Source organism: Glycine max, chromosome 10, assembly GCF_000004515.6.
Source record: "Glycine max cultivar Williams 82 chromosome 10, Glycine_max_v4.0, whole genome shotgun sequence".
NCBI classification, from domain to species: domain Eukaryota; kingdom Viridiplantae; phylum Streptophyta; class Magnoliopsida; order Fabales; family Fabaceae; genus Glycine; species Glycine max.
Genome location: NC_038246.2, coordinates 23,421,623 through 23,448,848, shown reverse-complemented (window position 1 = coordinate 23,448,848; position 27,226 = coordinate 23,421,623). Strand labels below are relative to the sequence as shown.

Here is a 27,226-nt window from a genome sequence, read left to right as displayed (position 1 = left end):
AGGGCCTAGTCTCTATGATCGCACAACGAAGCTGGAAGAGACTGTAGCTCAGTTCATGCAGGTTTCTATGTCCAACCAGAAGAGAACAGAGTTTGCCATAAAGAATCTGGAGGTCCAAGTGGGACAGCTTGCAAAGCAATTGGCAGATAGATCATCAAGCAGTTTTATAGCTAATACAGAGAAAAATCCCAAGGAGGAGTGTAAAGCTGTGATGACTAGAAGCAGAATGGCAATCCATGTGGATGAGAGTGAAGCTGAGAAGAAGATGGAGGAACATAAACAACAGCTGGCACCTAAGCCAACACTTGAACCACTTTTTTGATTTTGTAGAACTTGAAGAGATTAATGAGGAGGCTGAAGATGATAAGGAGGAAGAGGCACTAATAAAAGAGAAAGATAAATAAAGAATAAAAGTAGAAGAAAAAGAAAAAGAAAAAAGTTGAAAAATGAAAAACAAAAAGAGAAAGTTGTTGATGATGAGATGAGGAGAGGCAAGAGTGAGGCAAACACTGAAAAGAAGAAGGATACTACTCCAAATGAAGGCAAGAACTACCTTATCCTTTGGAACCTTCCCGGAAAGAGAAAGAAAGACATTTGGCTAGATTTCTTGATATCTTCAAGAAACTGGAAATTACTTTACCCTTTGGAGAAGCACTACAACAAATGCCCCTCTATGCCAAATTTTTAAAAGATATGCTGGCAAAGAAGAATCGGTACATTCATAGTGACAAAATTATGGTGGAAGGCAATTGTAGTGATGTGATTCAAAGCATTCTTCCACCTAAGCACAAAGATCCTGGAGTTGTCATGATATCGTGTTCCATTGGTGAGGTTTCTGTAGGAAAAGCTCTCATAGACTTAGGGGCTAGTATCAACTTAATCCCTCTCTCCATATGCTGGTGACTTGGAGAGATAGAGATAATGCTTACACGCATGACCCTTCAGTTAGTTGAACGCTCCATCACACGACCATGTGGAGTGATTGAGGATGTGTTAATTCAGGTCAAGCAGCTTGTCTTTCCTACGGATTTTGTGGTTATGGATATAGAGAAAGATCCTGACATCCCCATAATATTGGGCCGCCCTTTTATGTCCACGAACAATTGCATAGTAGATATGGTGAAAGGCAAACTAGAATTGAGCATGGAGGATCAAAAAGCCTCATTCTACTTATTTGAAGCAATAAATCATCCAAATGATATGAAAGTTCACTTTGATCTGGACAAGGTAGAACAAGAAATAGAAACAACAGCTACAACCATGGCACTGCATTCTCCTTTGGAAAAAGCATTGGTTAATCATGTAGAATATCTCACTAAAGAGAAGGAACATGAAGTGCAGACTTGCATCAAAGAATTGGAAGGTGCGGGAGAAATCTCTGAGGGACATTCTGCATTTGAGGACTTGAAGAATAGTGGGCAAATAGAAAAACCAAAAGCAAAATTGAAGACCTTACCTGCCCATTTGAAGTATGTGTTTTTGGAGAACAATGACTCAAAACCAGTGATTATTAGTAGCTTATTGAAGAGACACAAAGCTGCCATTGGATGGCACATATCTGACTTGAAGTGAATTAGCCCATCTTATTACATGCATCAAACTAATATGGAAGCTAAGTACAAACCAGTGAGACAGCCTCAAAGAAAACTTAATCCAATCATGAAAGAAGAGGTGCGTAAGGAGGTGCTTAAGTTGCTAGAAGCAGGCCTTATTTATCCCATTTCGGATAGTGCATAGGTTAGTCCTGTGCAGGTTGTCCCCAAGAAAGGAGGTATGACAGTCATTAGGAATGATAAAGATGAGTTGATATCCACAAGGATTATCACCGGGTGGAGAATGTGCATTGACTATCGGAAGCTGAATGATGCCACCCGAAAGGGCCATTATCCACTCCCTTTTCATGGACCAGATGCTTGAAAGACTTGTAGGGCAATCCTATTATTGTTTTTTTTATGGATACTTTGGCTATAATCAGATTGCGGTAGATCCCAAAGATCAGGAGAAAACTGCTTTCACCTATCCTTTTGGTGTATTCGCATATAGGCGTATGCCCTTTGGCTTGTGTAATGCTCCAGCTACATTTCAGAGGTGTATGATGGCTATTTTTTCTGATATGGTGGAAAAATGCATTGAAGTTTTCATGGATGATTTCTCTGTTTTTGGGCCATCTTTTGAAGACTGCTTATTAAACCTTGAAAGAGTATTATAGAGAAGTGAAGAATCTAATCTAGTTCTCAATTGGGAGAAATGCCATTTCATGGTTCAAGAAGGAATAGTGTTGGGGCATAAAATTTCAGTAAGAGGGATAGAGGTGGACAAGGCAAAGATTGATGTAATTGAGAAACTACCTCCTCCCATGAATGTTAAGGGAATAAGAAGCTTCCTAGGACATGCAGGGTTCTACAGGCATTTCATAAAAGATTTCTCCAAAGTAGCCAAACCGCTGAGCAATTTGTTGAATAAAGATGTTGCTTTTGTGTTCAATGAAGAATGTATGAAAGCATTTAATGATTTGAAAAAAAAAATTAGTGTCTACGCCAGTAATTACAACACCAGAATGGGGGCAAGAATTTAAGTTGATGTGCGATGCAAGTGATTATGTTGTAGGTGTCGTGCTTGGACAAAGGAAAGGAAATTTTTTTCTTACCATCTACTATGCCAACAAAGTTCTAAATGATGCATAGGTGAATTATGCTACCACAGAAAAAGAAATGTTGGCAATTGTCTATGCACTTGAAAAGTTAAGATCTTATTTGGTAGGCTCAAGAGTTATCATCTACACTGATCATGCAGCTATTAAATACTTGCTCAACAAGGCTGATTCCAAACCAAGATTGATAAGATGGATTTTGTTGTTGCAAGAATTTGATTTGGTGATTCGCGATAAAAAGGGATCCGAGAATGTAGTAGCTGATCATTTGTCAAGATTAGTGAATGAAAAAGTTACAGCAAAAGAAGCTGAAGTGAGAGATCAATTCCCTAATGAATAATTATTTTTAATAAGTGAAAGACGCTGGTTTGCTAATATGGCCACTTTTAAAGTTGTAGGAATCATACCAAAGGATTTTAATTGGTAGCAGAGAAAGAAATTTCTGCATGATGCTTGATTTTATATCTTGGATGATCCACATCGGTTTAAAATAGGAGTTGATAATCTCCTATGAAGATGTGTGACACAAGAAGAGGCTAAGAGTATTTTATGGCATTGCCACAACTCTCCATGTGGTGGCCATTATGGTGGAAATAAGACAGCGACCAAGGTTTTGCAATCTGGATTCTTTTGGCCCACACTTTTTAAAGATGCTCATCAGCATGTGCTGAACTGTGATCAATGTCAAAGGATAGGTGGTATATCTAGATGAAATGAAATGCCCTTACAGAACATTTTGGAGGTTGAGGTGTTTGATTGCTGGGGGATTGATTTTGTAGGTCCTTTCCCTTCATCCTGTGGTAATGAATATATTCTAGTGGTTGTTGACTATGTCTCCAAATGGGTTGAAGTAGTGGCTACCCCCCATAACGATGCCAAGACTGTGGTGAAGTTTCTGAAGAAGAACATTTTCTCAAGATTTGGGGTGCCTAAAATTCTGATTAGCGATGGAGATACACACTTCTGCAATAATCAGTTACAGAAGGTTTTGAAACAATATAATGTGACACACAAAGTAACATCACCTTATCATCCCCAAACAAATGGGAAAGCAGAAGTGTCAAACAGGGAATTGAAAAAGATTTTGGAGAAGACTGTCGCTTCCACTAGAAAAGATTGGTCTATCAAATTAGATGATGCTTTATGGGCATAAAGAACAGCATTCAAGACTCTGATAGGCTTATCTCTATTTCAAATTGTGTATGGCAAGTCTTTTCATCTACTAGTGGAAATGGAATATAAAGCATATTGGGCATTGAAATTTTTGAACTTTGATGAAACCGTATCCAGAGAACAAAGGAGGCTCCAGCTCTTGGAATTGGAAGAAATGAGATTAAATGCTTACGAATCTTCAAAGTTGTATAAAGAAAAGGTTAAAAAGTATCATGACAAAAAGTTACTCAAGAAGGACTTCCAACCAGGGCAACAAGTGTTACTGTTCAACTCAAGACTTAAACTGTTCCCAGGAAAGCTTAAATCTAAATGGTCTGGACCATTTACCATCAAGAAAGTCCGACCATATGGAGCAGTGGAGCTTTGTGATCCTCAATCTAAAGACCCTAATAGGACATGGGTAGTGAATGGACAGAGGTTAAAGCAATATCATGGTGGAGCAATAGAAAGATTGAACACTATTCTATGCTTGGATCCTAGATAACAGGATGATGCATCAAACTAGTGGCGTTAAAGAAGCGCTTACTGAGAGGCAACCCAGCTTTTCTTTCCCTTCTCTATCTTCATTTTTATTTCTTGCATGTAGTTAGGACATCTTGCTTGTGATTGTGATTTATTTCAGCTTGTTTAGTAATGAACAAAAAGGGTTTTTAAATTATGTGTGAAGAGATAAAAAGAAAATAACTAAGAAAATTTTTTAGATTGCTTATCCGCTAAGCGCAAACCTTGTGCTAAGCGCCATCTCTTCATGCGCTAAGCCGAGCTTGCTCGCACTAAGCGCAAAGACCCTTGATTGATTGGTTGAATAGTTCAGCTAAGTGCACATCGTTGTGCTAAGCCCAACATCTTCAGTGTAAGTTGCACCTTAAGCAGTGGGCTTAACATGGATGATGCGCTAAACGCCACTTCCTCTCTATGAAAATTTATTATAGCTGCACTAAGCACGCCATTCTACGCTAAGCCCTAGATTCATTCTGTAAGTCGAACTTTTAAGCTGAGCTTAGTGGGAAAGGATACGCTAAGCGCCAACGTCGTTCTATTTTGAAATCATTGGAATTGTGCTTAGCGCAAGTAGTGGCGCTAAGCCTGAATCACTCACTGTAAGTTGAAGCTTGATGTTACGTTAAGCCTCGCATCTCAGGCTAAGTGCATATTGCAGAATGATTTTTGGTGTTGCAGAAAGCACTAAGCGCAACCTGCCACGCTAAGCCCCAAATGCTTATGGGATTTTACAACTTCAAGTTGGGCTTCGCGCGAGGCTAGGCTAAGCGCTAGTGTTTTAAACTCAAAAGTCACATTGGCACGCTAAGCGCAGCTGCGCGCTAAGTACGCCATACAAAATTCAGTTTTTAAAAAGCAAAGGTAGAGGCACTTGGGTTGCTACCTTTGCACCCAAACCTCTGCACCCTCTCATCTTTGACCATTCCTTTACTTTCTGTTGTGTGTGTATTGCTTCTCTGCATCCTTTTTGCTTCAGTTCGAGAACAATCCAAGTAAGTTAGCATATTTCTATTTTTACTTTTCATGCTTCAAACCTTAGGATAGTTGATTTATGGTTTTCATAGTTAGTTGTTGTTAGGTAAGTTAATTAGTTTTAGGGTTAGGTATTTTAGGACTTTAGGTAGTTTAGAAGCCCATTAGGGGCAATGTGGCTGAAAGGGGTGAAAACCCCTATGTGTAGTTTTGGGAATTGCGATGAGCGCGCTAAGTGCGCCTGCTACGCTTAGCCTGTTCATCGCAACTGTTAAATTTTTTTAGGATTTATGATGATCGCGCTAAGCGGACCATGTTGCGCTAAGCGCGTTCATCGTGGCTGCTGAACCAAAACGATGCAGACGCTAAGCGCGCCTGTGCGCTAAGCATCAATAGTATACTGAAATACTCAGAGTAGTTCAGGCGCTAAGCCCAGCTTGCTGAGCTAAGCGCCACTTAGGTTCTGTTTCTTTACCTTTGTAATAAGGCTAAGCACGTCGGTGCGCTAAGCCTGAGTGTCTTTCTGTTGAGGCAGAGCTAAGCACTAGTATGTTGCGCTAAGCTCCAGTCCTCTACCATTTCTAAAATTGTAGACTTAGGCTAAGCGCAACTATTTGCTAAGCCTATTCTGCAGAAAAAAATGTTTTTTGTGTTTTCGAGCTAAGAACTAACTTGTTGCACTTAGCACTTGAGTAAATTTCATAAGGCATGCTAAGCTCAGCATGCTGCGCTAAGCGCCCAGCTCTGTTTTCAGTTTAAATTTTTCTGTTTTCTTGAGAATAAACATGTACTAATATCTTGTGTTTTGTCTTATATTTTGCAGATGGTGTCTCAGAAAAGAAAGTCTCTTGCTTCTTCATCTTCTCAGATCAGATATGATAGACACAAATTTTCTTCCCCTGAAGCATGGGATCGTTACACAAACAATATCTTCCGCAGAAAGATCATACCTGAAAGGAATGTGTAATTGTCGTTCAATGACTTTCAGGAATTTCAAAGGGAGTTAAACAGGAGGAACTGACATAAGAAGATCACGAATTTGGTAGATGGAAGTGTTAGACAAGTGGCCTCAGATATCTTAAGAAGGGGGGGGGGGGGTTGAATTAAGATATTCCAAACTACTTCCCCTAATTAAAAATCTATTTCACTTTTTATTCAAGTTATGAATTCCCTTAATGACAATTTTCTTAAATATTAATTCAAATAAATCAATTTGAATATAAATATAAAGCAATAATAAATAAAGGAGATTAAGGGAAGAGAGAATGCAAACTCAGTTTTATACTGGTTCGGCCACACCCTTGTGCCTACGTCCAGTCCCCAAGCAACCCGCTTGAGAGTTCCACTATCTTGTAAATTCCTTTTACACGTTCTAAACACACAAGGACAATCCTTCCTTTGTGTTTAGAATTCCTTTACAACAAGAGACTCACAGTCTCTTAATCCCTTAGAGAATGAGAAGAAGAAGAAGAATAAATCTCTCTAGAAAGAGATGGATTTTACAGATTGAGCACTCAAATAATTCCTTAATGAATTGCAATTGAATTGGCCAAGGAATTCTTAAGAGGATAAAATGAATTTGCTCTTTGAGAGGATAAACACTTGTTGTTCTTAAAATCTCTGAGCAATTTCGTGTTTAAGTCACATATATATAGACCATTGGTGGTCATGAATAAAGCCTTTGAAAAGTTGTGACTCTTAAAATTATTTTTTTGAAAATCCTGTCTGGTAATCGATTACAGTAATTGTGTAATCGATTACAGCTTTTAAACTTAAATTACTTGGCCAAACCTTTTGCTAATTCAATTAGGAATTCCCTTCCTAATATACTAGTGATCATCTTGATGCTGTGACTTGTAATCTTGAAGTATCTTGAAGTATTGTCTTGAATTTAATCTTGAAAAGCCCATTTACATCATATCATCATGATCATCATCAAAACATCAAAAGCAATTGCATCTACAGGAAGCATAGATGTGGCACTTGTAAAGGAGTTTTATGCAAATGTTTATGATCCTGAAGACAAGTCACCAAAATAGGTTAAAGTTAAGGGGCAATGGATTCCATTTGACTCAGCTGCCCTCAACTTTTTTTTGGAAACACCAGTGGTTATAGAGGAAGGAGAAAGTCTTCCGGCATATGCAAGATTTGTTTTGCTAAGGCCAAATCAGCAAGAGTTAGCAGCGTGCTTGTGTATCCCAGGCAAGGGATTTGAATTGAATTTAAATGGACTACCTTTGAAGATTTTAAGGAAAAACTTGACTACTCTTGCTCAAACTTGGAGTGTCTTTTCTTTTTCTAACTTGGCCCCCACCTCTCATACTTCTGACACCAATTTAGATAGGGCTAAGTTAGTATATGCACTCATACAGAAGATGGATATGAATCTTGGATCTTTCATTTCTAGTCAGATTATACTCATGGAGGACCTTCAGATTTTATTTTTACACCACAGATGCTGCTCTTCATGCTCCAGAGCATCCACAGGGGGCAGTCCATTATCATGCAGAGCCATCAGGGCTTGGGCTTGCCCTCCATAATGAGCATGGAGGAGTTTGATGCTCAGGTGGCCTAGCCAGGAGACCAGCCCTCTTCTTTTGGAGGGGGTGGAGCCATTGCAGCCCAGAAGCCTGTGACTGAGGAGCCACCAGCATCAGCACCAGTAGAGGAGGAGACTACTGCTGAGGAGACTCAGCCTTCTACACCAGTTGCGGAGCCAGAACAGCCCAGGATTCATCAGCAGCTCCAACACTGGATTTGAATGAAGACCAACCACAGGAGGAGCAGGACGTTTAAATTTTTGCACTCTGAACACTTTAATTTATTTTTAGTTATTTTATGATTTATGTCATTTATATTTCAGCTTTTATGTTTTTGTTCTTTAAATTTCAGCATTTAAATTTCAGTAGTGTAGTTTTTTGTTTGCTTGTACAAAAAGCTTGATTGAACAGTGAATTGGTTGAACTTTGTATGCAGTGGCGTGTTTGGTATGAAATGAGTGTTTGAAAATGATTTGATTGATCAAATGTATGAATTGAATGGATTGGGATGATTAGATGATTATTTTGATCAAGTTTGCAGTCATTAGAAGAGAATGAGCATGTGATTGGAAGTATGTCTGAAAATGTTAGTTGGTTGTCAGATTGATTGTGAAGGAATGCATTAACTGTATCCCGGTGAGAGTGTGATCCTTAAATTTTGAGAGAAGCGAATATCATTTAGTACTCATTTTTGCGTGAATCTCTGAAGTATGGACTAGATGCATGAATTTGAGGATGATGAAGGCCATGTTTGATTATGAATAGCCACTTAGCCAAAAAGATGACCATATGTTTGAATGAATTATCTCTTGCACCCAGTTTGAGTTGAATGAATTTATTGATTGATTGAACCTGGAGCCTATTCAGTTGTATCTTCTGCTACCTTATTTTAGGTTGTAGGAGAGCATCATCCACAGAAGCTAGGTTCAAAGCAAAATTGTCCCAAATTTGGGGGAGTTATTATCAAGGTAAATTTGTCCCAAATTTGCGGGAGGCACTGGGTAAGAATTGAAATGGTCAAAGAAAATAGTATACACACACTGTTTATGTATATAATGTTTTATGTGTTAAAAAAACTGTAAGTACAAATGAAATTAATAAGTGTGTATGCTACAAAATAATGAAAGCTAAGTGCCTAAATAAAGGGTGAGTATGGGTTAAGAATGAAGGAAAAAGGTGAAGGTTTATCTATGGATGAATGCTCTCCTAGAACTTAAGCTTTTGAATCCTAGAAAAACCATGATTTGTTGGAAGCCTAACCCCATTACAAGCCTAGAAAGTCCTTCAGATTCAATTTTGTGTGTTCATTGTTGTATGATATGAGATGAAATGCAAAGGCTGGAGCTTGTGTTGGTTGTTTATGATGGAATAAGCCTAAACACTTGAGCTTGAGTGAAACAATGACTGTGAGGTTTTGGTTGATGATTCTTCCTTGATTTCTGTCAGGTTTACTAGCTTTTTTCAGTTGTGACTCTAATGCGTATGCTCATATCTTTGAAAAGCAGCATTTTTGAGAGAAGTGATTGATTTCAGCATTCCATGATATTCAATTCATATGGTTGAATTCCTTTATGAATCAGACACCATTTTCTTTTGATTGACCACTGCCTTTTTCACTTGAGGACAAGTGAGCTGTTCTTTCTTTGCTTGAGGACAAGCAAAACTATAAATTTGGGGGAGTTTGTTAGCCGCCTTATACGACTAACTTTTGTATAGAAATCATTTTCCAAAACCTGTATAGTTCCCCAACTTATGGTTATTTTTTAGTGATATTTGTAAATAAATTTTGTTTTATGGATAAAGCTATCTCTAGAATATGTCCATTGGATTTAATGATGAAATATGTGCAATTTCAGGTGAAAAAAGGCTAAGTCATGAAGTGCCAAAAGTGACAGTTGAGCTTAGCTCATCAGTGGGCTAAGCGTGCATCCACTGCTAAGTGTAGCTTCAACGCACTTAGCACGACAGAAGAATCTACCAGGGCATCAGCATCAAGGACGCGCGCTAAGTGCGAGATTAGGGTGCTAAGCACAACAGGTGCCTTCAGCCAAGCTCGGTGCATGACTGGCACTAAGCCCGAATCCACTTACTCGCGCTAAGCGCGAGGGTGGCACTAAGCCCAACATCGCGAATTCAAAGCCTATTTAAAGCCTAACTTGTGCAAAATTAGGGTACATACTTGTCATACCCTAATTTCGTTCGGGGACCTTTGCTTAATGACATGCGACTTTTGTTTGGTCCTTGTAAGGTGCTTGGCACCCATCATTAGGCAATTTGTGAAATTCCGGGACATGCCGGAAAACAAAAGAAAATATTGATGCACAATCCGTAAGGTTCCGTGACACACCGGAAATCAAATGGAAGCATCGTTGCACAATTAGTGAGGTTCCGTAACATTCCGTAAGTCACAAAGGGGATGATTATGTAATCCACAAGGTTCCGTAACATTACGGAAAGAAAACAAGTATCGTTACGAAATTCGTAAGTTTCCGTAACTTTACGAAAAAAGAATCACCAAAAAAAGCAGAGGGGGTGTACTTAGTAAAAATGGGGGTGCAAATAGCAACCAAGCCCACTTGGGCCCTCCAGAATATTCCTCCAGAAGGCTGTTCCTTCTGGAGGAAGCAACCCTGCTCGCCTGGGCGAGCTGGGCGGCAAGCATCTCCCCTATTTTGCTATAAATAGGGGAGGAAGTGACGTGGAAAAGGGTTCAGCCCCTTAGGCACTTCTCTCTCTTTCGAATTTGCTTGGAAAAATTGTTTCCGTAAAGAAAATCCAAGCCGAGGCGCTTCCGAAACGTTTCCGTAACTTTTCCGTAAGGAATTTCGCGAAGGTTTCGACCGTTCTTCGACGTTCTTCATTCGTTCTTCATCGTTCTTCGATCTTCAACGGGTAAGTACCTCGAACCAAGCTTTTCGATTCATTCTATGTACCCGTGGTGGTCCACATTGTGTTTCGTGTATTTTTATTCTCGTTTTATTTACTTTTTATACCCCCTTTTGACGTGCTTAAGCCATTTTATTTAAGTCATTTCTCGCTTAAACTAAAAATAAAATAAATTTCCACCGATCGTTTGAATTGTATTATCCGTTAACTTCGGTTAAAATGAATTTCGACCGTTCAGTCGTGCCGTAACCACGTTGGAAATCAAAAAGAGGTAAAATAATAAATATAATAATAAAAAAATAATAATACCTTTTAGTAAAATAAAGCGAAAAATCAATTGGACGTTTTCTCTTTGGGATTTCTCATTCTTAACCGAATTGACTAATAACTAAAGTGAAACTAAGGCTAAAATGCCTAGTCAAGCTCGTCCATAAAAATAGGTTTTTGAAGTTTATCATTTCAATTTCTTGTTAAGTAAAATGGGTCATTTTTAAGGTCCAACGCCTTAAAATGATCACCTTTCAAGTAAAAGGAATCACTTGATTCACGCATAAGAAAGAACTACGTAGGTCTGATTTTCTCATCCCAATTGAGGAATACGTAGGAGCAAAGGGAAACACCCTTGTCGACCACAAAAAGAGAAAAAATATAAAAAGGGTATAAAGGATATAAGGACATAAAAGGGAACGTAAAAATCAAAGTCATGTTCGCACATTCGATTAAAGGCTGCCGTCCCTTGTGACGGACGTGTGGGGTGCTAATACCTTCCCCGCGCATAAATACAACTCCCGAGCCTTTCACTTAAAAGTTCGTAGATCGCGTCTTTTCCGGTTTTTCTGACGTTTTCCTCAAATAAACGTTGGTGGCGACTCCGCGCGTATTCCTTTCGTGGAACACGCATCTCGCGAGTCACGCGTCGCCCTCCCGCCGAAGGGTAGGTTGCGACAGTTGGCGACTCCACTGGGGACTGTTTTTAGAGAGTTAGGCCATTTAATCTTGTGCAACGTTTTACCGTGACTTATCCCTTTGTTGGTTTCCCTTTATTATGTTCTTGTGTATATAAACTCTTTATTGCTTTTAGTGCGTTTTAAAATGTATGCATGAGGTAAATATTTATTCATTTGATGCACACAAACACTAACACTATTTGCACACACTGTGAGTTGAAAAAGGGCCCTATACCCGGGTTCATAGGAACATAAAGAGTGGAGGTGAATCTGTGATCATGCTAGGTCTCCGACTTGCTTGATTACAGTGAACCCTCATCTAGAGTTTTCCTCTTTGAAAACATATTGTTGCTGGTAGTCCCTACTGCTGCTATATGTTCTTCGAAGGGGATGATACCTCTAGAAACCATCAAGAGAGATATGACTACCTTGGGGGGTTATCACTAAATGCCTAGTTAGTTCTCTCCCTTATAGGTCCCTTAAATAGGGGGGCACGGAGCGAGTATGCTGCGTGCCATTTTTCACAACTGCCATGCATAAGTATCATATACCCTTTTGCCTATGTTCAGTGAATATTGTCATACTATGTACATTCCTGCATTGCGTCTTTTGCATATGCATCGCATATGGGTTCTGTCTTGATCCCCTCTGTAAACAAACCAACGGAGGGTTCGTGTCACCTTCTTAAAAACATACGTTGGGGCACTTTGCCACCCCTAGACGTTGTATCTAAGAAGGAGACAATTCCTCGGGCCCCCGCATTCCTAGATTGCATCTGTGTCATATGCATTCCTTCATGCATTCATCCATTCCACCCATGAGATGTCGGAGTTTTGATTTGCACGGCTTTTTGTCTCACTTTAGTAAGCATGGGGACAAATCAAACCGGCAAGAGGTTTTACCAAGTCAAAGTTAAAAGCCTAGATACCACCAGCATCAAGGAATTAGGGCGGTTGATGGAACCTCTCCAAATGCAAGCCTTCCGCAAGACTTACGGAAAGATCTTAGAGTTGACCATAGCAGAGGTATCCATAGAAGCCATTGCATCACTCACCCAATACTATGACCAGCCTTTGAGATGCTTCACGTTCAGAGACTTCCAATTGGTACCAACCATTGAAGAATTTGAGGAAATTCTAGGATGTCCTCTCGGGGGAAGAAAACCATACCTTTCCTCCGGGTGTCTCCCCTCTTTGAGCAGAATTGCAACTGTGGTCAAGGATTCAGCAAGAGGTTTGGACCGCATAAAACAGACTCGAAACGACATAGCGGGCCTACCACGGAAGTACCTAGAAGACAAGGCAAGGGGTATGGCCAATCAAGGAGATTGGGTCCCGTTTATGGAAGTGTTAGCTTTGCTAATTTTTGGGGTCGTCCTCTTTCCAAACGTGGATGGTTTGGTGGACCTAGCAGCAATCGACGCTTTCCTTGCATACCACCATAGCAAGGAAAGTCCGGTGGTAGCTATCTTGGCAGATTTATTTGACACATTTGACCGAAGGTGCGAAAAGAGTAGCGCACGGATCATCTGTTGCTTACCCGCTCTCTGTGTTTGGTTGGTTTCACACCTGTTCCAGCAAGACACGAGGCATCCATGTCCGCTCCAGAGCCATCGCTCGTGTACTGAAAAGAGAAGAATAGATTGGGACCAGTTTTTGACTGGGATAGGAGGTAGAACAATCAATTGGTTCCCCCGATGGAAGGAAGGAAAGGAGGGAGTCCTTTTCTCATGTGGAGGATACCCAAACATTCCGCTGATAGGAACGAGGGGTTGTATTAACTACAATCCCGCGCTCGCTATAAGACAACTAGGGTACCCCATGAGGGGAGCACCGACGGAAGAAATCATGTCTCCTTTCCTTGTGAGGGATTTCGGCGCGCAAAATTTCAAGGCTATACAAAGAATCCATAAGGCATGGGAAACCCCGTTAAGAAAAGATCAAGAACTTAGGGGCATTCGTAATGGCATCATCGGTGGTTACCATGAATGGCTGAAAGTTCATATACGAGGTTTAGATTGGCTCGCCAAGTTAAAAGTCGTCAGTGAAGAGAGTTTTGAAGCACCGGAGGAGGACGAAGAAGTCCAAGCTCTCAAAAGCGAGTTAGGAAAGGCGAAACTTGCCAAGGAGAAGTTCAAGTTGGCCGCTACGAACATCCGGAAGGAGTGTGCCGGATTACGGGAAGAGAATGCAACTACCGCAAGAGCCCTTGAACAAGAGACTAAGAGGGCTCGCAAGGAAGAGTATGGCCGTAACAAATTTCGCGGAGCTCTGTGGGGTAGCAACAGTGAACTCAAGCTGCGAAGGGAAGAAAGGGACCAATCGCGAGCACATAGCATGGTTTTGAAAGAGGAGTTAGTTGCATGTTCAAGGTCCAAAAGAAGCTTGTCTCAGCGTTTATGCGAGACGGAGACCAACATGCTAGCTATCATCGCCAAGTACCAAGAAGAGTTAGGTCTAGCCACGGCCCACGAGCATAGGGTCGCGGACGAGTATGCCCAAGTATACGCGGAAAAAGAGGCTAGAGGAAGGGTGATCGACTCTTTACACCAAGAGGCAACCATGTGGATGGATCGGTTTGCTCTTACCTTGAACGGGAGTCAAGAACTTCCCCGATTGTTAGCCAAGGCCAAGGCGATGGCGGACACCTACTCCGCCCCCGAAGAAATGCATGGGCTTCTCGGCTATTGTCAGCATATGATAGACTTAATGGCCCACATAATTAGAAATCGCTAGGAAACTTGTATGGTCTCTCAGACCTTGACTAGATACGACTTTTTTTGAAATAAAATGAGTTGGTCCCATGTTTCTACTCCAAAAAGCTTGTGCAAATCAAATCACTCCTGCATTTCATCTCTAGCATGCATTTTTTTTTCTTTCTTTACCCACTCCTCACGTTTGGTTTTTTAGGGAAAAACACCATAACTAAACGCGCCACAAGGCATCCCTATCGCACCAGATCCAAATCTAGAACGATGGGTGATCAAGAGGAGACACTGGAACAGATGAAAGCCGACATGTCGGCTCTGAAAGAACAGATGGCTTCCATGATGGAGGCCATTTTAGGAATGAGGCATCTCATGGAGAAAAACGTGGCCACCACTGCCGCTGTCAGTTCGGCTGCCGAAGCAGACCCAACTCTCTTGGCAACTGCGCACCATCCTCCCTCAAACATAGTAGGACGGGGAAGGGACACACTGGGGCACAATGGCAACCCTCATCTGGGATACAACCGAGCGGCTTACCCTTATGGATTGCCGCCCAACTACTCACCACCCGTCTTGCAAGACGATGCGGGCCATATTGCTTCTCCCGTCCTTGAAAGAGAGCCTCCTCAACAGCCCGACGAGGTCCACAAAGACCCTGAAGACTATGCTCGAAGGGATGTCGAGTTCTATCCCCCGATCCCCGAAGGGCCAGCACCCAGCACGTTGCCTCAACCCAACATCGCGACACAACCAATAGTTTTGTCCACGGAAGGACCGCCCCCGACAACTGAAGAAAGGAGGAAGCTTGATCTCCTCGAGGAAAGATTGAGAGCCATGGAAGGATTTGGGGATTATCCGTTCGCAGACATGACGGATCTTTGCTTAGTACCCGATGTTGTTATTCCCCCGAAGTTCAAAGTGCCGGACTTCGACAAGTATAAAGGGACGACTTGTCCCAAAAACCATCTCAAGATGTACTGTCGCAAGATGGGCGCACACTCTAGGGATGAAAAGCTATTAATACACTTTTTTCAAGATAGCTTGGCCGGAGCCGCGGTAGTCTGGTACACTAATTTGGAAGCTTCCCGTATCCGTACTTGGAAGGATCTGATTACTGCCTTCCTAAGGCAATATCAGTACAATTCCGATATGGCTCCCGATCGCACTCAGCTGTAGAATATGTTCAAGAAAGAGGGCGAAACCTTTAAAGAATACGCACAACGGTGGAGAGACCTGGCGGCACAAGTAGCTCCTCCCATGGTTGAGAGAGAGATGATCACCATGATGGTAGACACTCTGCCAGTGTTCTACTATGAGAAGCTAGTAGGTTACATGCCGTCCAGCTTTGCGGACCTAGTATTCGCCGGGGAAAGAATCGAGGTAGGATTGAAAAGAGGAAAGTTTGATTACGTTTCCTCCACGAGTGCGAATGCCAAAAGAATCGGGGCATGATGCAATCCTACCCCGCAAGGACATTGGCTAGAAGACTCCAAGTAGATTAGGCTAGAGATCCAAGGAAAGGCCCTAGGGTTCTCATGAGCCTTAGGGTAGATTTCGAGCCCATGGGCTAAGTATGAGCCCGCTTATCTTTGTAAATATTAGAATAGGTTTTTCCTTCGTCTATGCCTTGTATTTTGGCCATTCTAGTAGTATAGGGTTTTAGCCTTGTATTTCGGGGCATTTTGAGTTGTCTTTGTAATAAGGACTTTTTTTTGTTATTTTCATGTTTTTTCTCATGGGGGTGAGCTTAGCTATTATAGGGGGTGTGTAGCTAAGCTCTAGCTTCTCATCTCAAGGAGGTGAGCTTAGCTATTAGAGAGGTATGTGTAGCTAAGCTTTAGCTTCTTTAGGAATCTTCTTAAGGAAGCTTCTCAAGGAGGTGAGCTTAGTTATGAGAGGGGTGTGTGTAGATAAGCTCTAGCTTCTCAAGGAAGTTTTCTCAAGAAAGCTTCTCAAGGAAGCTACCTAGTCTATAAATAGAAGCATGTGTAACACTTGTTGTAACTTTGATGAATGAGAGTCTTGTGAGACATACTTCAAAGTTCCACTTCTATACCTCTTTTATTCCTTCAATTTCGTGCTCCCCCCTCTCTCTTTCTCTCCCTCTTTCTTTTCCTCCATTGAAGCATCCTCTCCAAGCTTCTTATCCAAGGCTCATCTTGGTGGTGAAGCTCCTTCTTCCATGGCTTATTCCTTAATGGATGGCGCCTCCTCTCACCTATTTTCCTTTGTCTTCCGCTGCATCTCCATGGTGGAAAATCACCATTAAAGGACCCCATTGAAGCTCAAAGATCCAGCCTCCATAGAAGCCCCACAAGCAAGCTTCCATCAGGGCAACAGGGGCAAAAAGGAAGGAAGGAGATGGCCATGCCGTCTCTTCAACGCCCGCGTGGGTCAAACCCCCGCAGACACCTCATGGTACCCATCAGTACGCGCAACATCACCCGAGCTTCTCGGCTCATACCGGGAACGCCTCTAGTTCAGCACCCGTGCAGCCTAAGGCACCCACCCAGAGGGAAGCTCCCCAAGTTCCGACTCCGAACACGACTCGCCCGGCCGGTAATTCCAACGCAACAAGGAACTTCCCTCCGAGGCCATTTCAAGAATTCACCCCACTCCCAATGATGTACGAAGACCTCTTGCCATCCCTCATCGCCAATCATTTGGCCGTGGTAACTCCCGGAAAGGTCCTCCAACCCCCTTTCCCAAAGTGGTATGACCCTAACGCAACTTGCAAGTACCATGGGGGTGTCCCGAGGCATTCCGTTGAAAAATGCTTGGCCCTTAAATACAAGGTCCAACATTTAATGGATGTTGGATGGCTGACCTTCCAAGAGGATCGGCCCAATGTGAGAACCAACCCGCTCGCCAATCATGGAGGGGGAGCAATTAACGCCGTTGAGTCCAATAGGCCGCGCAAGTCTAAACCTTTAAGGGATGTGGCAACCCCTAGGAGGTTTATCTTTGAGGCCCTACAAAAGGGAGGTGTGATTCCCCATAGTGGGTGTAAGGAGGATTCCTGTTTGCTGCATTCCGGCAAGCTGCATGACATGGAAACGTGTTTGGGAGTAGAGGAATTGTTACAGCAAATGATAGATCAAGGTCGACTGGAAGTCGGCAATGAAGGAAGAGAAGAGCAGCTTATATGCATGTAGTCCACGGATGGGAGCGGTGTCGCGAGGCCCAAACCCTTGGTGATATACTTCACCAAGGGCACGGCTTCGCAAAAGCCCGGACACCCCTTAGCAGCTAAACCTATTCCTTTCCCGTACCAAAATAGCCACGCAGTCCCATGGAGATATACACCTCCGAGGGGGAAGGAAGAAGAAGCCACCGACATCAGCTCGTTGTCGGCTAAGGTAACAAATATCACGGGACTGAGCGGTGTGACCCGTAGCGGTCGTGTGTTTGCGCCTCCGGGCCTACCAGTCCAACCCGCGAACGTCAAGGGGAAAGGAAAAGTGGTGGAGTAACAAGATGGTGAAGCACCCCACGCTTCGAATAAAGATATTCCGGTGAAAGGTCTTCCGGAGAAAAAGGATGGTAAAAAGGAGGTGTCGCTAGAGGAAGCCAGCGAGTTCCTCCGTATAATTCAGCAGAGCGAATTCAAGGTTATCGAACAACTCAACAAAACTCCGGCCGGGGTCTCGCTGTTGGAGCTACTCATGAGCTCCGAGCCTCATCGGGCTCTCCTAGTAAAAGTTCTGAACGAGGCCCATGTGGCCCAAGACATCTCGGTAGAAGGTTTCGGAGGGCTGGTCAATAATATCACTGCCAATAACTATCTTGCCTTCGCCGAAGAAGAAATCCCCGCCGAGGGGAGAGGGCATAATAAAGCTTTGCACGTATCAGTCAAGTGTATGGACCATGTCGTAGCCAAAGTGCTCATCGATAATGGTTCCAATTTAAACGTGATGCCTAAGAGCACTTTGGAGAAATTACCGTTCGATGCTTCCCACTTAAAGCCGAGTTCAATGGTGGCCCGTGCCTTCGAAGGCACCCACCGAGAGGTTAGGGGAGAGATTGATCTCCCAGTACAGATAGGCCCTCACACCTGTCAAGTCACCTTCCAAATAATGGATATTAACCCCCCCTACAGCTGTCTGTTGGGGCGCCCGTGGATCCACTCAGTGGGGGTTGTTCCCTCTACACTCCACCAAAAGTTGAAATTCGTAGTGGAAGGGCATCTGGTCGTCGTATCAGGCGAAGAAGACATCTTGGTGAGCTGCCCATCCTCTATGCCTTATGTGGAAGCCGCAGAGGAGTCATTAGAAACCGCTTTCCAGTCTTTTGAGGTGGTAAGCATTTCCTCCGTGGACTCCTTCTCTGGGCAAGCTTGCCTGTCCGATGCAGCAGTAATGATGGCCCGTGTTATGTTGGGGAACGGTTACGAACCCAGAATGGGTTTAGTCAAAGACAACGGCGGCATAACTAGCTTGATAAATGCCAAAGGAAATCGTGGGAAGTATGGTTTAGGCTATAAACCCACTCAGGCGGATATAAAGAGAAGCATCGCGGGAAGAAAGAGCGGTGGTCAAAGCTCGCGGTTGAGGCAAGAAAGTGAAGGAAGCCCGCCCTGCCACATAAGTAGAAGCTTTATAAGCGCGGGTCTGGGAGACGAAGGTCAAGTGGTCGCGATATACGAAGATGATGTTCCGAGTACATTGGATTTGGTACGACCATGCCCTCCTGATTTCCAGCTAGGAAATTGGCGAGTGGAGGAACGCCCCGGCATTTACGCAACGAGCATAATGTAAACCTTTACGGTTTTAAAAGCTCTATAGTTGGGCCTAGGCTTTAGAGTTTTTCTTTTGTTAAGGCTTTGTGTCTTTTGTTTTTGAATTTATAATACAAGGACCTTTCTTCATCTGTTCCTACGTCTCTACCCATTCTCATTCATTTGCATGTTTACTTCTTTTTCTGAAACGGCAGATCCGATGACGAGTCCCCCGAAGGTACTAATACCTAGGACCCGCCTATCGACTTCGAGCAAGAAATGAATCAAACGGAAGATGAAGGAAACGAGGATGTGGGACTTCCCCCAGAATTAGAAAGAATGGTCGCCCATGAGGACCAAGAAATGGGGCCTCATCAAGAAGAAACAGAGCTAGTAGACTTAGGAATTGGCAGTGGAAAAAGGGAAGTGAAGATAGGCACAGGTATTACCGCGCCTATCCGTGAAGAATTAATAATTCTGCTAAAAGACTACCAAGACATCTTTGCTTGGTCATACCAAGATATGCCCGGTTTGAGTTCTGACATTGTACAACACCGATTACCTCTAAATCCCGAGTGTCCCCCGGTAAAGCAGAAACTGAGAAGGATGAAGCCCGAAACATCCTAGAAGATAAAAGAAGAAGTGAAAAAGCAATTTGACGCTGGTTTTCTGGCCGTCGCTCGGTATCCAGAATGGGTTGCCAACATCGTACCGGTCCCTAAGAAAGATGGGAAAGTACGAATGTGTGTGGATTATCGGGACCTGAATCGGGCCAGTCCCAAGGACAATTTTCCTTTGCCACACATCGATATCCTCGTGGATAACACGGCCAATTTCGCTTTATTTTCCTTCATGGACGGTTTCTCCGGCTACAATCAGATAAAGATGGCGCCAGAGGATATGGAAAAGACTACCTTTGTCACCCTGTGGGGGACGTTCTGTTACAAGGTGATGTCCTTTGGACTCAAGAATGCCGGGGCAACTTATCAACGGGCCATGGTAGCTTTGTTCCATGATATGATGCATCAAGAGATCGAGGTCTACGTGGACGACATAATTGCTAAATCTAAATCCGAGGAAGAACACCTAGTCAACCTGCGGAAGTTGTTCGAAAGGCTTAAGAAATATCAATTAAGGTTGAACCCCGCCAAGTGTACTTTTGGGGTCAAATCAGGGAAATTGCTTGGTTTCATTGTAAGCCAGAAAGGGATAGAGGTAGACCCCGAAAAGGTGAAGGCTATCCTTGAGATGCCGGAACCACGTACTGAGAGGCAAGTCCGAGGCTTCCTGGGACGCTTAAATTATATTGCCAGGTTCATATCACAGCTCACCGCCATTTGTGAGCCATTGTTCAAGCTCTTACGCAAAAACCAAACTGATTGCTGGAATGAGGATTGCCAAGAGGCTTTTGGAAGGATCAAGAAGTGTCTTATGAATCCCCCTGTGCTTATGCCACCAGTACCTGGAAGGCCTCTCATCTTGTACATGACAATCTTAGATGAGTCAATAGGGTGTATGCTGGGGCAACATGACGAATCCGGAAAGAAAGAGCGCGCTGTTTACTACCTGAGTAAGAAGTTCACGACCTGTGAAATGAATTATTCCTTGCTCGAAAGAACGTGTTGTGCTTTAGTATGGGCATCCCATCGCCTAAGGCAGTACATGCTGAGCCATACTACCTTGTTGATATCCAAGATGGACCCGGTTAAGTACATCTTTGAAAAGCCAGCTCTCACGGGACGAATCGCCCGGTGGCAAGTCCTGCTATCCGAGTTTGATATAGTCTACGTCACCCAAAAGGCGATAAAAGGAAGCGCCTTAGCAGATTATTTGGCTCAACAGCCTCTTAACGACTATCAGCCCATGCATCCTGAATTCCCGGATGAGGACATCATGGCCTTGTTTGAGGAAAAATTGGACGAAGATCGGGACAAATGGACCGTATGGTTTGACGAAGCGTCAAACATTCTAGGCCATGGCGTTGGGGCAGTATTGGTCTCTCCGGACAATCAATGTGTACCTTTCACAGCCAGGCTAGGATTCGATTGCACCAACAACATGGCCGAATATGAAGCGTGTGCCCTAGCCGTCCAGGCAGCAATTGACTCCAATGTCAAACTACTCAAGGTGTACGGCGACTCAGCGTTGGTAATCCATCAGCTGAGAGGGGAATAGGAAACTAGAGATCCCAAGCTGATACCCTACAAAGCCTATATCAAGGAATTGGCTAAGACCTTTTATGAGATCTCCTTCCATCATGTTCCCCGCGAGGAAAATCAAATGGCGGATGCGCTAGCTACTTTGGCGTCTATGTTCCAGCTAACGCCGCACGGGGATCTACCCTACATTGAATTTTGGTGTCGTGGCAAACCCGCGCATTGTTGCCAAGTAGAAGAGGAACGGGACGGAAAGCCTTGGTATTTCGACATCAAGCGATATGTCATAAGCAAAGAATACCCACCAGAGATTGCCGACAATGATAAGAGGACATTGAGAAGGTTGGCAGCTAGCTTCTTCATGAGTGGAAGTATACTGTATAAGAGAAATCACGACATGACACTCCTGCGGTGTGTGGATGCCAGGGAGGCAAATCACATGATCGAGGAAGTCCATGAGGGCTCGTTTGGAACGCACGCCAACGGGCATGCTATGGCCAGGAAGATCCTAAGAGCAGGTTATTACTGGCTTACCATGGAAAGTGATTGTTGTGTCCATGTGAGGAAATGCCACAAATGTCAAGCATTCGCAGATAATGTCAATGCCCCACCACATCCTCTGAATGTCATGTCCGCCCCTTGGCCTTTCTCCATGTGGGGAATAGATGTCATCGGGGCCATTGAGCCCAAGGCCTCGAATGGTCATCGCTTCATCCTCGTGGCGATAGATTATTTCACCAAGTGGGTCGAGGCAGCTTCCTATACCAACGTCACGAGGGGTGTGGTGGTCAGGTTCATTAAGAAAGAGATCATCTGCCGATATGGTTTGCCAAGGAAGATTATCACAGACAACAGCACCAACCTGAATAACAAGATGATGGGGGAAATGTGCGAGGAGTTTAAAATCCAGCATCACAATTCCACACCCTACCGACCAAAGATGAATGGAGCCGTGGAAGCGGCCAATAAGAATATCAAAAAGATTATCCAAAAGATGACTGTGTCATACAGAGATTGGCACAAAATGCTCCCATTTGCGTTACACGGTTACCGAACTTCAGTGCGGACGTCAACTGGGGCAACGCCGTTCTCATTGGTATATGGGATGGAGGCTGTGTTACCGTTTGAGGTAGAAGTCCCGTCATTAAGGATCTTGACAGAATCCAGATTAAAGGAATCAGAGTGGGCTCAAACGCGCTATGACCAGCTCAACCTCATTGAGGGTAAGCGCTTAACGGCCATGAGTCATGGGCGTTTATACCAGCAAAGAATGAAGAGTGCATTCGACAAGAAAGTACGCTTGTGCAAGTTCCATGAGGGAGACCTTGTCCTAAAGAAAATGTCCCATGCTGTCAAGGACAATCGAGGGAAATGGGCCCCGAACTACGAGGGGCCTTTTGTTGTGAAGAGGGCTTTTTCCGGAGGAGCCCTGGTGCTTACCAACATGGATGGCGAAGAGTTACCTTCACCCGTGAATTCTGATGTCGTCAAGCGATATTATGCTTAGAATCTGGGGCAATTAAGGGTGTCGTTGCATGTTCTTTATCCTTATGTGTTTTCTGGATTTCCCCCAGGGATTCCCCATCTATTGTATCTCTCATTACAATCTTTCAAAGAAATGAATGTGGATTTGAGGCTTTAGTCCTCACGTTGGTTTCAAACCTTGCATTAATTTGTGATCACCTGAGCCCTTCCGCTCAGTTCATGGGATGCCCCAAGCGCTTAATTAAAATTAAACCTAAACCAACTTTCACTAAAATTTGCTGCATTTGAAAACATTTATGCATACGCATACGCATGCATATTGTTGTGGTAAAACAGGGGCAGGATCATCTTGAGCTACCTTCTGGGGTGGGGACAAAACATGGACAGCAGAAACCAATCAAGGTAAGACAACGACGCGGTCAAGATTGGCCAAACCTGGTTGTGTATTACTTGCAGGTACTTAGGAACGGGTGCAAGTGGGGATGGAGTCACGACCGACTGATCGTTGCCCTTTCTCTGCGCTAAACAAGCAAAGAACGTCGCTGCAAGGCAGCCCCGTATCCTTTGTATTCGCAGTTTTCTTTTACTATTTATTTGTTTTAAAATAAGTAATCGACGACTAATTCTAACTTAAGTAAGTTCAAGTTAGGCGTGACGCTGACCCATGAAAAAGGAGGGGACATGATTAATGTTCCCCTAAAAAAAAAATGTAGGTTAGCTCGCCTGGGCGAGCAACCCCTGCACCAAAATATAAAAGTGACGAAAGGGGGGACGTTTTTGCATTCAAAAACTTCTTTTCCCCCCTTTCAAAAGCCATACCCACGGGATTTACGAGTTTGCAGCCCTAGGATCTCTATTTTTCGCATTCTTCGATTCCGTTTTGCGCTTTTATTCATCACCAACAAGTAAGTGTTCCATCCTTAAGCTTTCTAGCTTTTCATTGGTGTATTTTGATCTCCTTTTGGTGCTCTAAATTGTGGGAATGTGCTCAAATATGTGGGAGCAATTTTGGTTTGTTTTCTTGCTTGATTGGGTTGAATTGGGGGTTTGTATGAGATGGCCCTAGGCCTATAATGCATTTTGAAGCAATGGGACATGCCACATTGTCCCCTTTTTCTTGCTATTGATGCCTAAACGCGCGCCCACCAAGTGTTCGGTGAAATGCCTCAATGGCATTAGCGTGTGATTTTCGTAGGGAAACAACCCGTGGGGCATTTTGGTTTGCACATATTTTCTATTTTTTGGGACATGCATTCGGTTCCGAAAGGGCTAGAGTAATTGCCCCACATATATCCTAGGCCTAGGAACCAAAAGTTTTTATGCAAAAGAACACAAGAGGAGGTGCATATTGGGTAAAGTTACCCTTTTTGGCCAGCAATCAGCTATGAGCCACGCTACAATAATTTCCCTACGCCTAGATGTTTAGGAATTTTGCTCATCATAAATGTGTAGGTTTAGAATAGGTAGCAAAATACCTTTGGCAATTTACACTTTGGGTGTGGTAGCAAAATACTTGAATGTATGTACATGTAATTTTGGGTAGTCAAAATGTCTCACAAAAAATATATATATATGTTGCATGTTATATAAAGAAAATACATTACAAAAATACCTTTTAATTTGAATGCAATTTTAGTCAGCAAAAGAAAATATACTTGAATTTGCATGCGGCTTTAGGTAGCAAAAACACTTGAATAAAGCATGAAATGTAGCACCTTATTGTGTAGATAGCCAAGATTCATCACAAAATTTGTATATGCATAGGTATTAGAAATACCGGAATGTGCACGTGTGCAATTTTTGGTAACCAAGATGCTTTGAGTATGCATGTATGTAAAGTTAGCCAAGGAAGTACATGTGATGTAGGTAACAAATACACCTTGGAAGTACATGTAAATAATCTAGGTGACGAAGGTGCCTTGATTGTGCGTGGGTGCATTGTTCTTAGTTAGGAGAATATCTTGTGCAAGTGAACGTTCGTAAGGAAGTATGTGCATGAGTTTACTCTAAATTTACATTGATGTTTATGTTTATTAAAGGAGGTTGTATGCCACTTTTGTTTTAAGAATAGCATTTCTTGGTAAAACTAACTTTCCAAATGTTTGCCTTCGCAGGAAATGGCCCCGAGGAAGCTTGCCTCAAAGAGGTCCAGGAAGGATAAGGCGGCCGAAGGAACTAGTTCCGCTCCTGAGTATGACAGTCACCGCTTTAGGAGCGCTATACACCAGCAGCGCTTCGAGGCCATCAAAGGATGGTCGTTTCTCCGGGAGCGACGCGTCCAGCTCAGGGACGATGAGTATACGGATTTCCAGGAGGAGATAGGTCGCCGGCGGTGGGCATCACTGGTTACCCCCATGGCCAAGTTCGATCCAGACATAGTCCTCGAATTTTATGCCAATGCTTGGCCAACAGAGAAGGGCGTGCGTGACATGAGGTCCCGGGTAAGGGGTCAGTGGATCCCGTTTGATGCTGATGCTATCGGCCAGCTCCTGGGATATCCGTTGGTGTTGGAAGAGGGCCAGGAGTGCGAGTATGGCCAGAGGAGGAACCGGTCTAATGGGTTCGATGAGGAGGCCATCGCCCAATTGCTATGTATACCGGGGCAGGATTTTTCCCGGACTGCTGCCGGAAGACGGGTGCGGATCATGCGCACCAACATGACCACCCTGACTCAGATATGGATGACTTTGCTGCTCAGCAACATCCTGCCCACCGATCATAATTCTGACCTCCCCCTGCCGAAGTGTCAGCTGGTGTATGCCATCCTGACGCGGATGAGCATCCATGTGGCTCAGTTAATCGCTGATGCCATTTATATTTTTGCAGGTATGGCGCCTACTAGGCACCCTTTGGACCCAGATAAGTCCAACAGGGCCCTGGGATTTCCTGCACTGATCACAGGACTCTGCCAGTCGTTCGGAGTCCCTGTTGCACCTACCAAGGTGATTCGGCTGCCCATCACCCGGGCTTTTATTGAGAAGTACTGCACCCAGAGACAGGCTCAGGGGGATGCTCCACAGGCCGCGGGCGCGCCACCACCACCTCATCAGGCTGGCCAGGCTGGGTCATTTGACATGGAGCAGTATTTACGGCATTTGGTTCGCCAACAGGCGGCCAACCACCGGGCACATGTGCAGACCCATGATTGTCTGTACCAGATGAGCCTCAGCATGCAGAGCCAGGGCTTCGCTTCTTTTTCATGCCCTACTCCAGACCAGTTCAGGGCAGAGGTCGCATGGCCCGGGGATTGGCCCGAGGCCCAAGCAGGAGAGGCGCCCCCAGAAGCTCCCGGCGATGGAGAGGAGGCCCACGAGGACTAGGAGATGGCCGATTTGCTTGACTTCTTGGGAGGGAGTGGAGCTACATGACTGGGAGATCCCCAGATTCATGTTTTCTTTCATATTTCTTTTATCATTTTTTATTTTATGTTTTGACTTGAGAGACTAATGTTTGTTTTTGTTGTTTCGATTGTCGTTTGTACAGCGCATACATTTTTGTTTGGATTGTTGCGTTAGTGTTTATATCGTTATTATCAATGATGTTTGAAATTCTGGAACCGTGTAGAGTTCTTTGTTTAGGAACATCGTCCAAAAAATAATAATAAAACAAACAAAAAAATAAAAAATAAAAATAAAAAAAAGGGAAATGAGAGCAAATAAGAAAACAAGAGAGCAAGTAAGAAAAAAAGAGAGGAAAGAAAAGAAAAATAAGTTGTTTAGCTGAAAAACCGACATGCTTTTGAAAAGAGATGACTTCCAACTTTTCTTTGAAAAAATTCATTGATCATAACTAGTTTTTGAAAAAATGTGTATACGCCTAAGGGGAGAATGCTGTGAAAATTTTCCCGGACGCCCAAAATGGACTCGAATGAATGCACAAATTGATAAAAGAACATATTTTGGAAACATTGGGTTGATTTAAAATAGAGGAAATGAATCCTGAGCCCTAGCATCACATGACCATAAAAATTTGACACTTGAGTGTCCGCATAGGTGCATGCATGACCAGTTTTGCATAAAATTTCCAAATCATCATTTTTGCATTTGTGTCATGGAAATAATGTGGGGCATCCCTTTTATCCTTGAGCCAAACCAAACCCCGACATGTATCATGTCTAGCCATTCTACAAACCTTGAGCCAAAATCCTGACTCACCATAAACCTTGACCCAGGGTGAGAATGTCAATCCTTACCCTCGGAAGCAAAAAAGAAGAGGAGAGGAAATTTCCAATCAAAGAGAAAGAAAAGAAGAGGAAAGGAAATTCCCAATCAAAGAGTGGGAGAAAGAAAAAAAGAAAAGAAAGAAAAGTCCCAACCAAAGAATGGGAGAAAGTAAAAAAGGAAGGAAAGAAAGTTCCTGATCAAGGAAACTAGAAGAAATGTGCAGAAAGGTCTTTTTGACCAGACAATATCCGAACAATACGGAATTGTCACCAAATGAACAAAAGGAAGGAAAGGAAACCATGACCTAAAAGTGGTCTTCTCCCTTTGAT

General features: G+C 43.4%; 2 protein-coding genes across 2 annotated transcripts; both read left to right on the top strand.

Annotated features, from left to right (window-relative positions):
• The first annotated feature begins 1,605 nt into the window (after positions 1–1,605).
• Positions 1,606–3,803, top strand: LOC112998178 (uncharacterized). The gene is made up of 5 exons (XM_026124230.1): positions 1,606–1,671; positions 1,976–2,116; positions 2,210–2,492; positions 2,761–2,963; positions 3,381–3,803. The coding sequence occupies exons 1-5, from the start codon at positions 1,606–1,608 to the stop codon at positions 3,801–3,803; spliced, it is 1,116 nt and encodes a 371-aa protein (XP_025980015.1).
• A 78-nt stretch (positions 3,804–3,881) lies between these two features.
• Positions 3,882–4,307, top strand: LOC102660273 (uncharacterized). The gene has a single exon (XM_026124229.1). It carries the CDS (start codon positions 3,882–3,884, stop codon positions 4,305–4,307), a length of 426 nt encoding a protein of 141 aa, XP_025980014.1.
• The last annotated feature ends 22,919 nt before the right edge of the window (positions 4,308–27,226 follow it).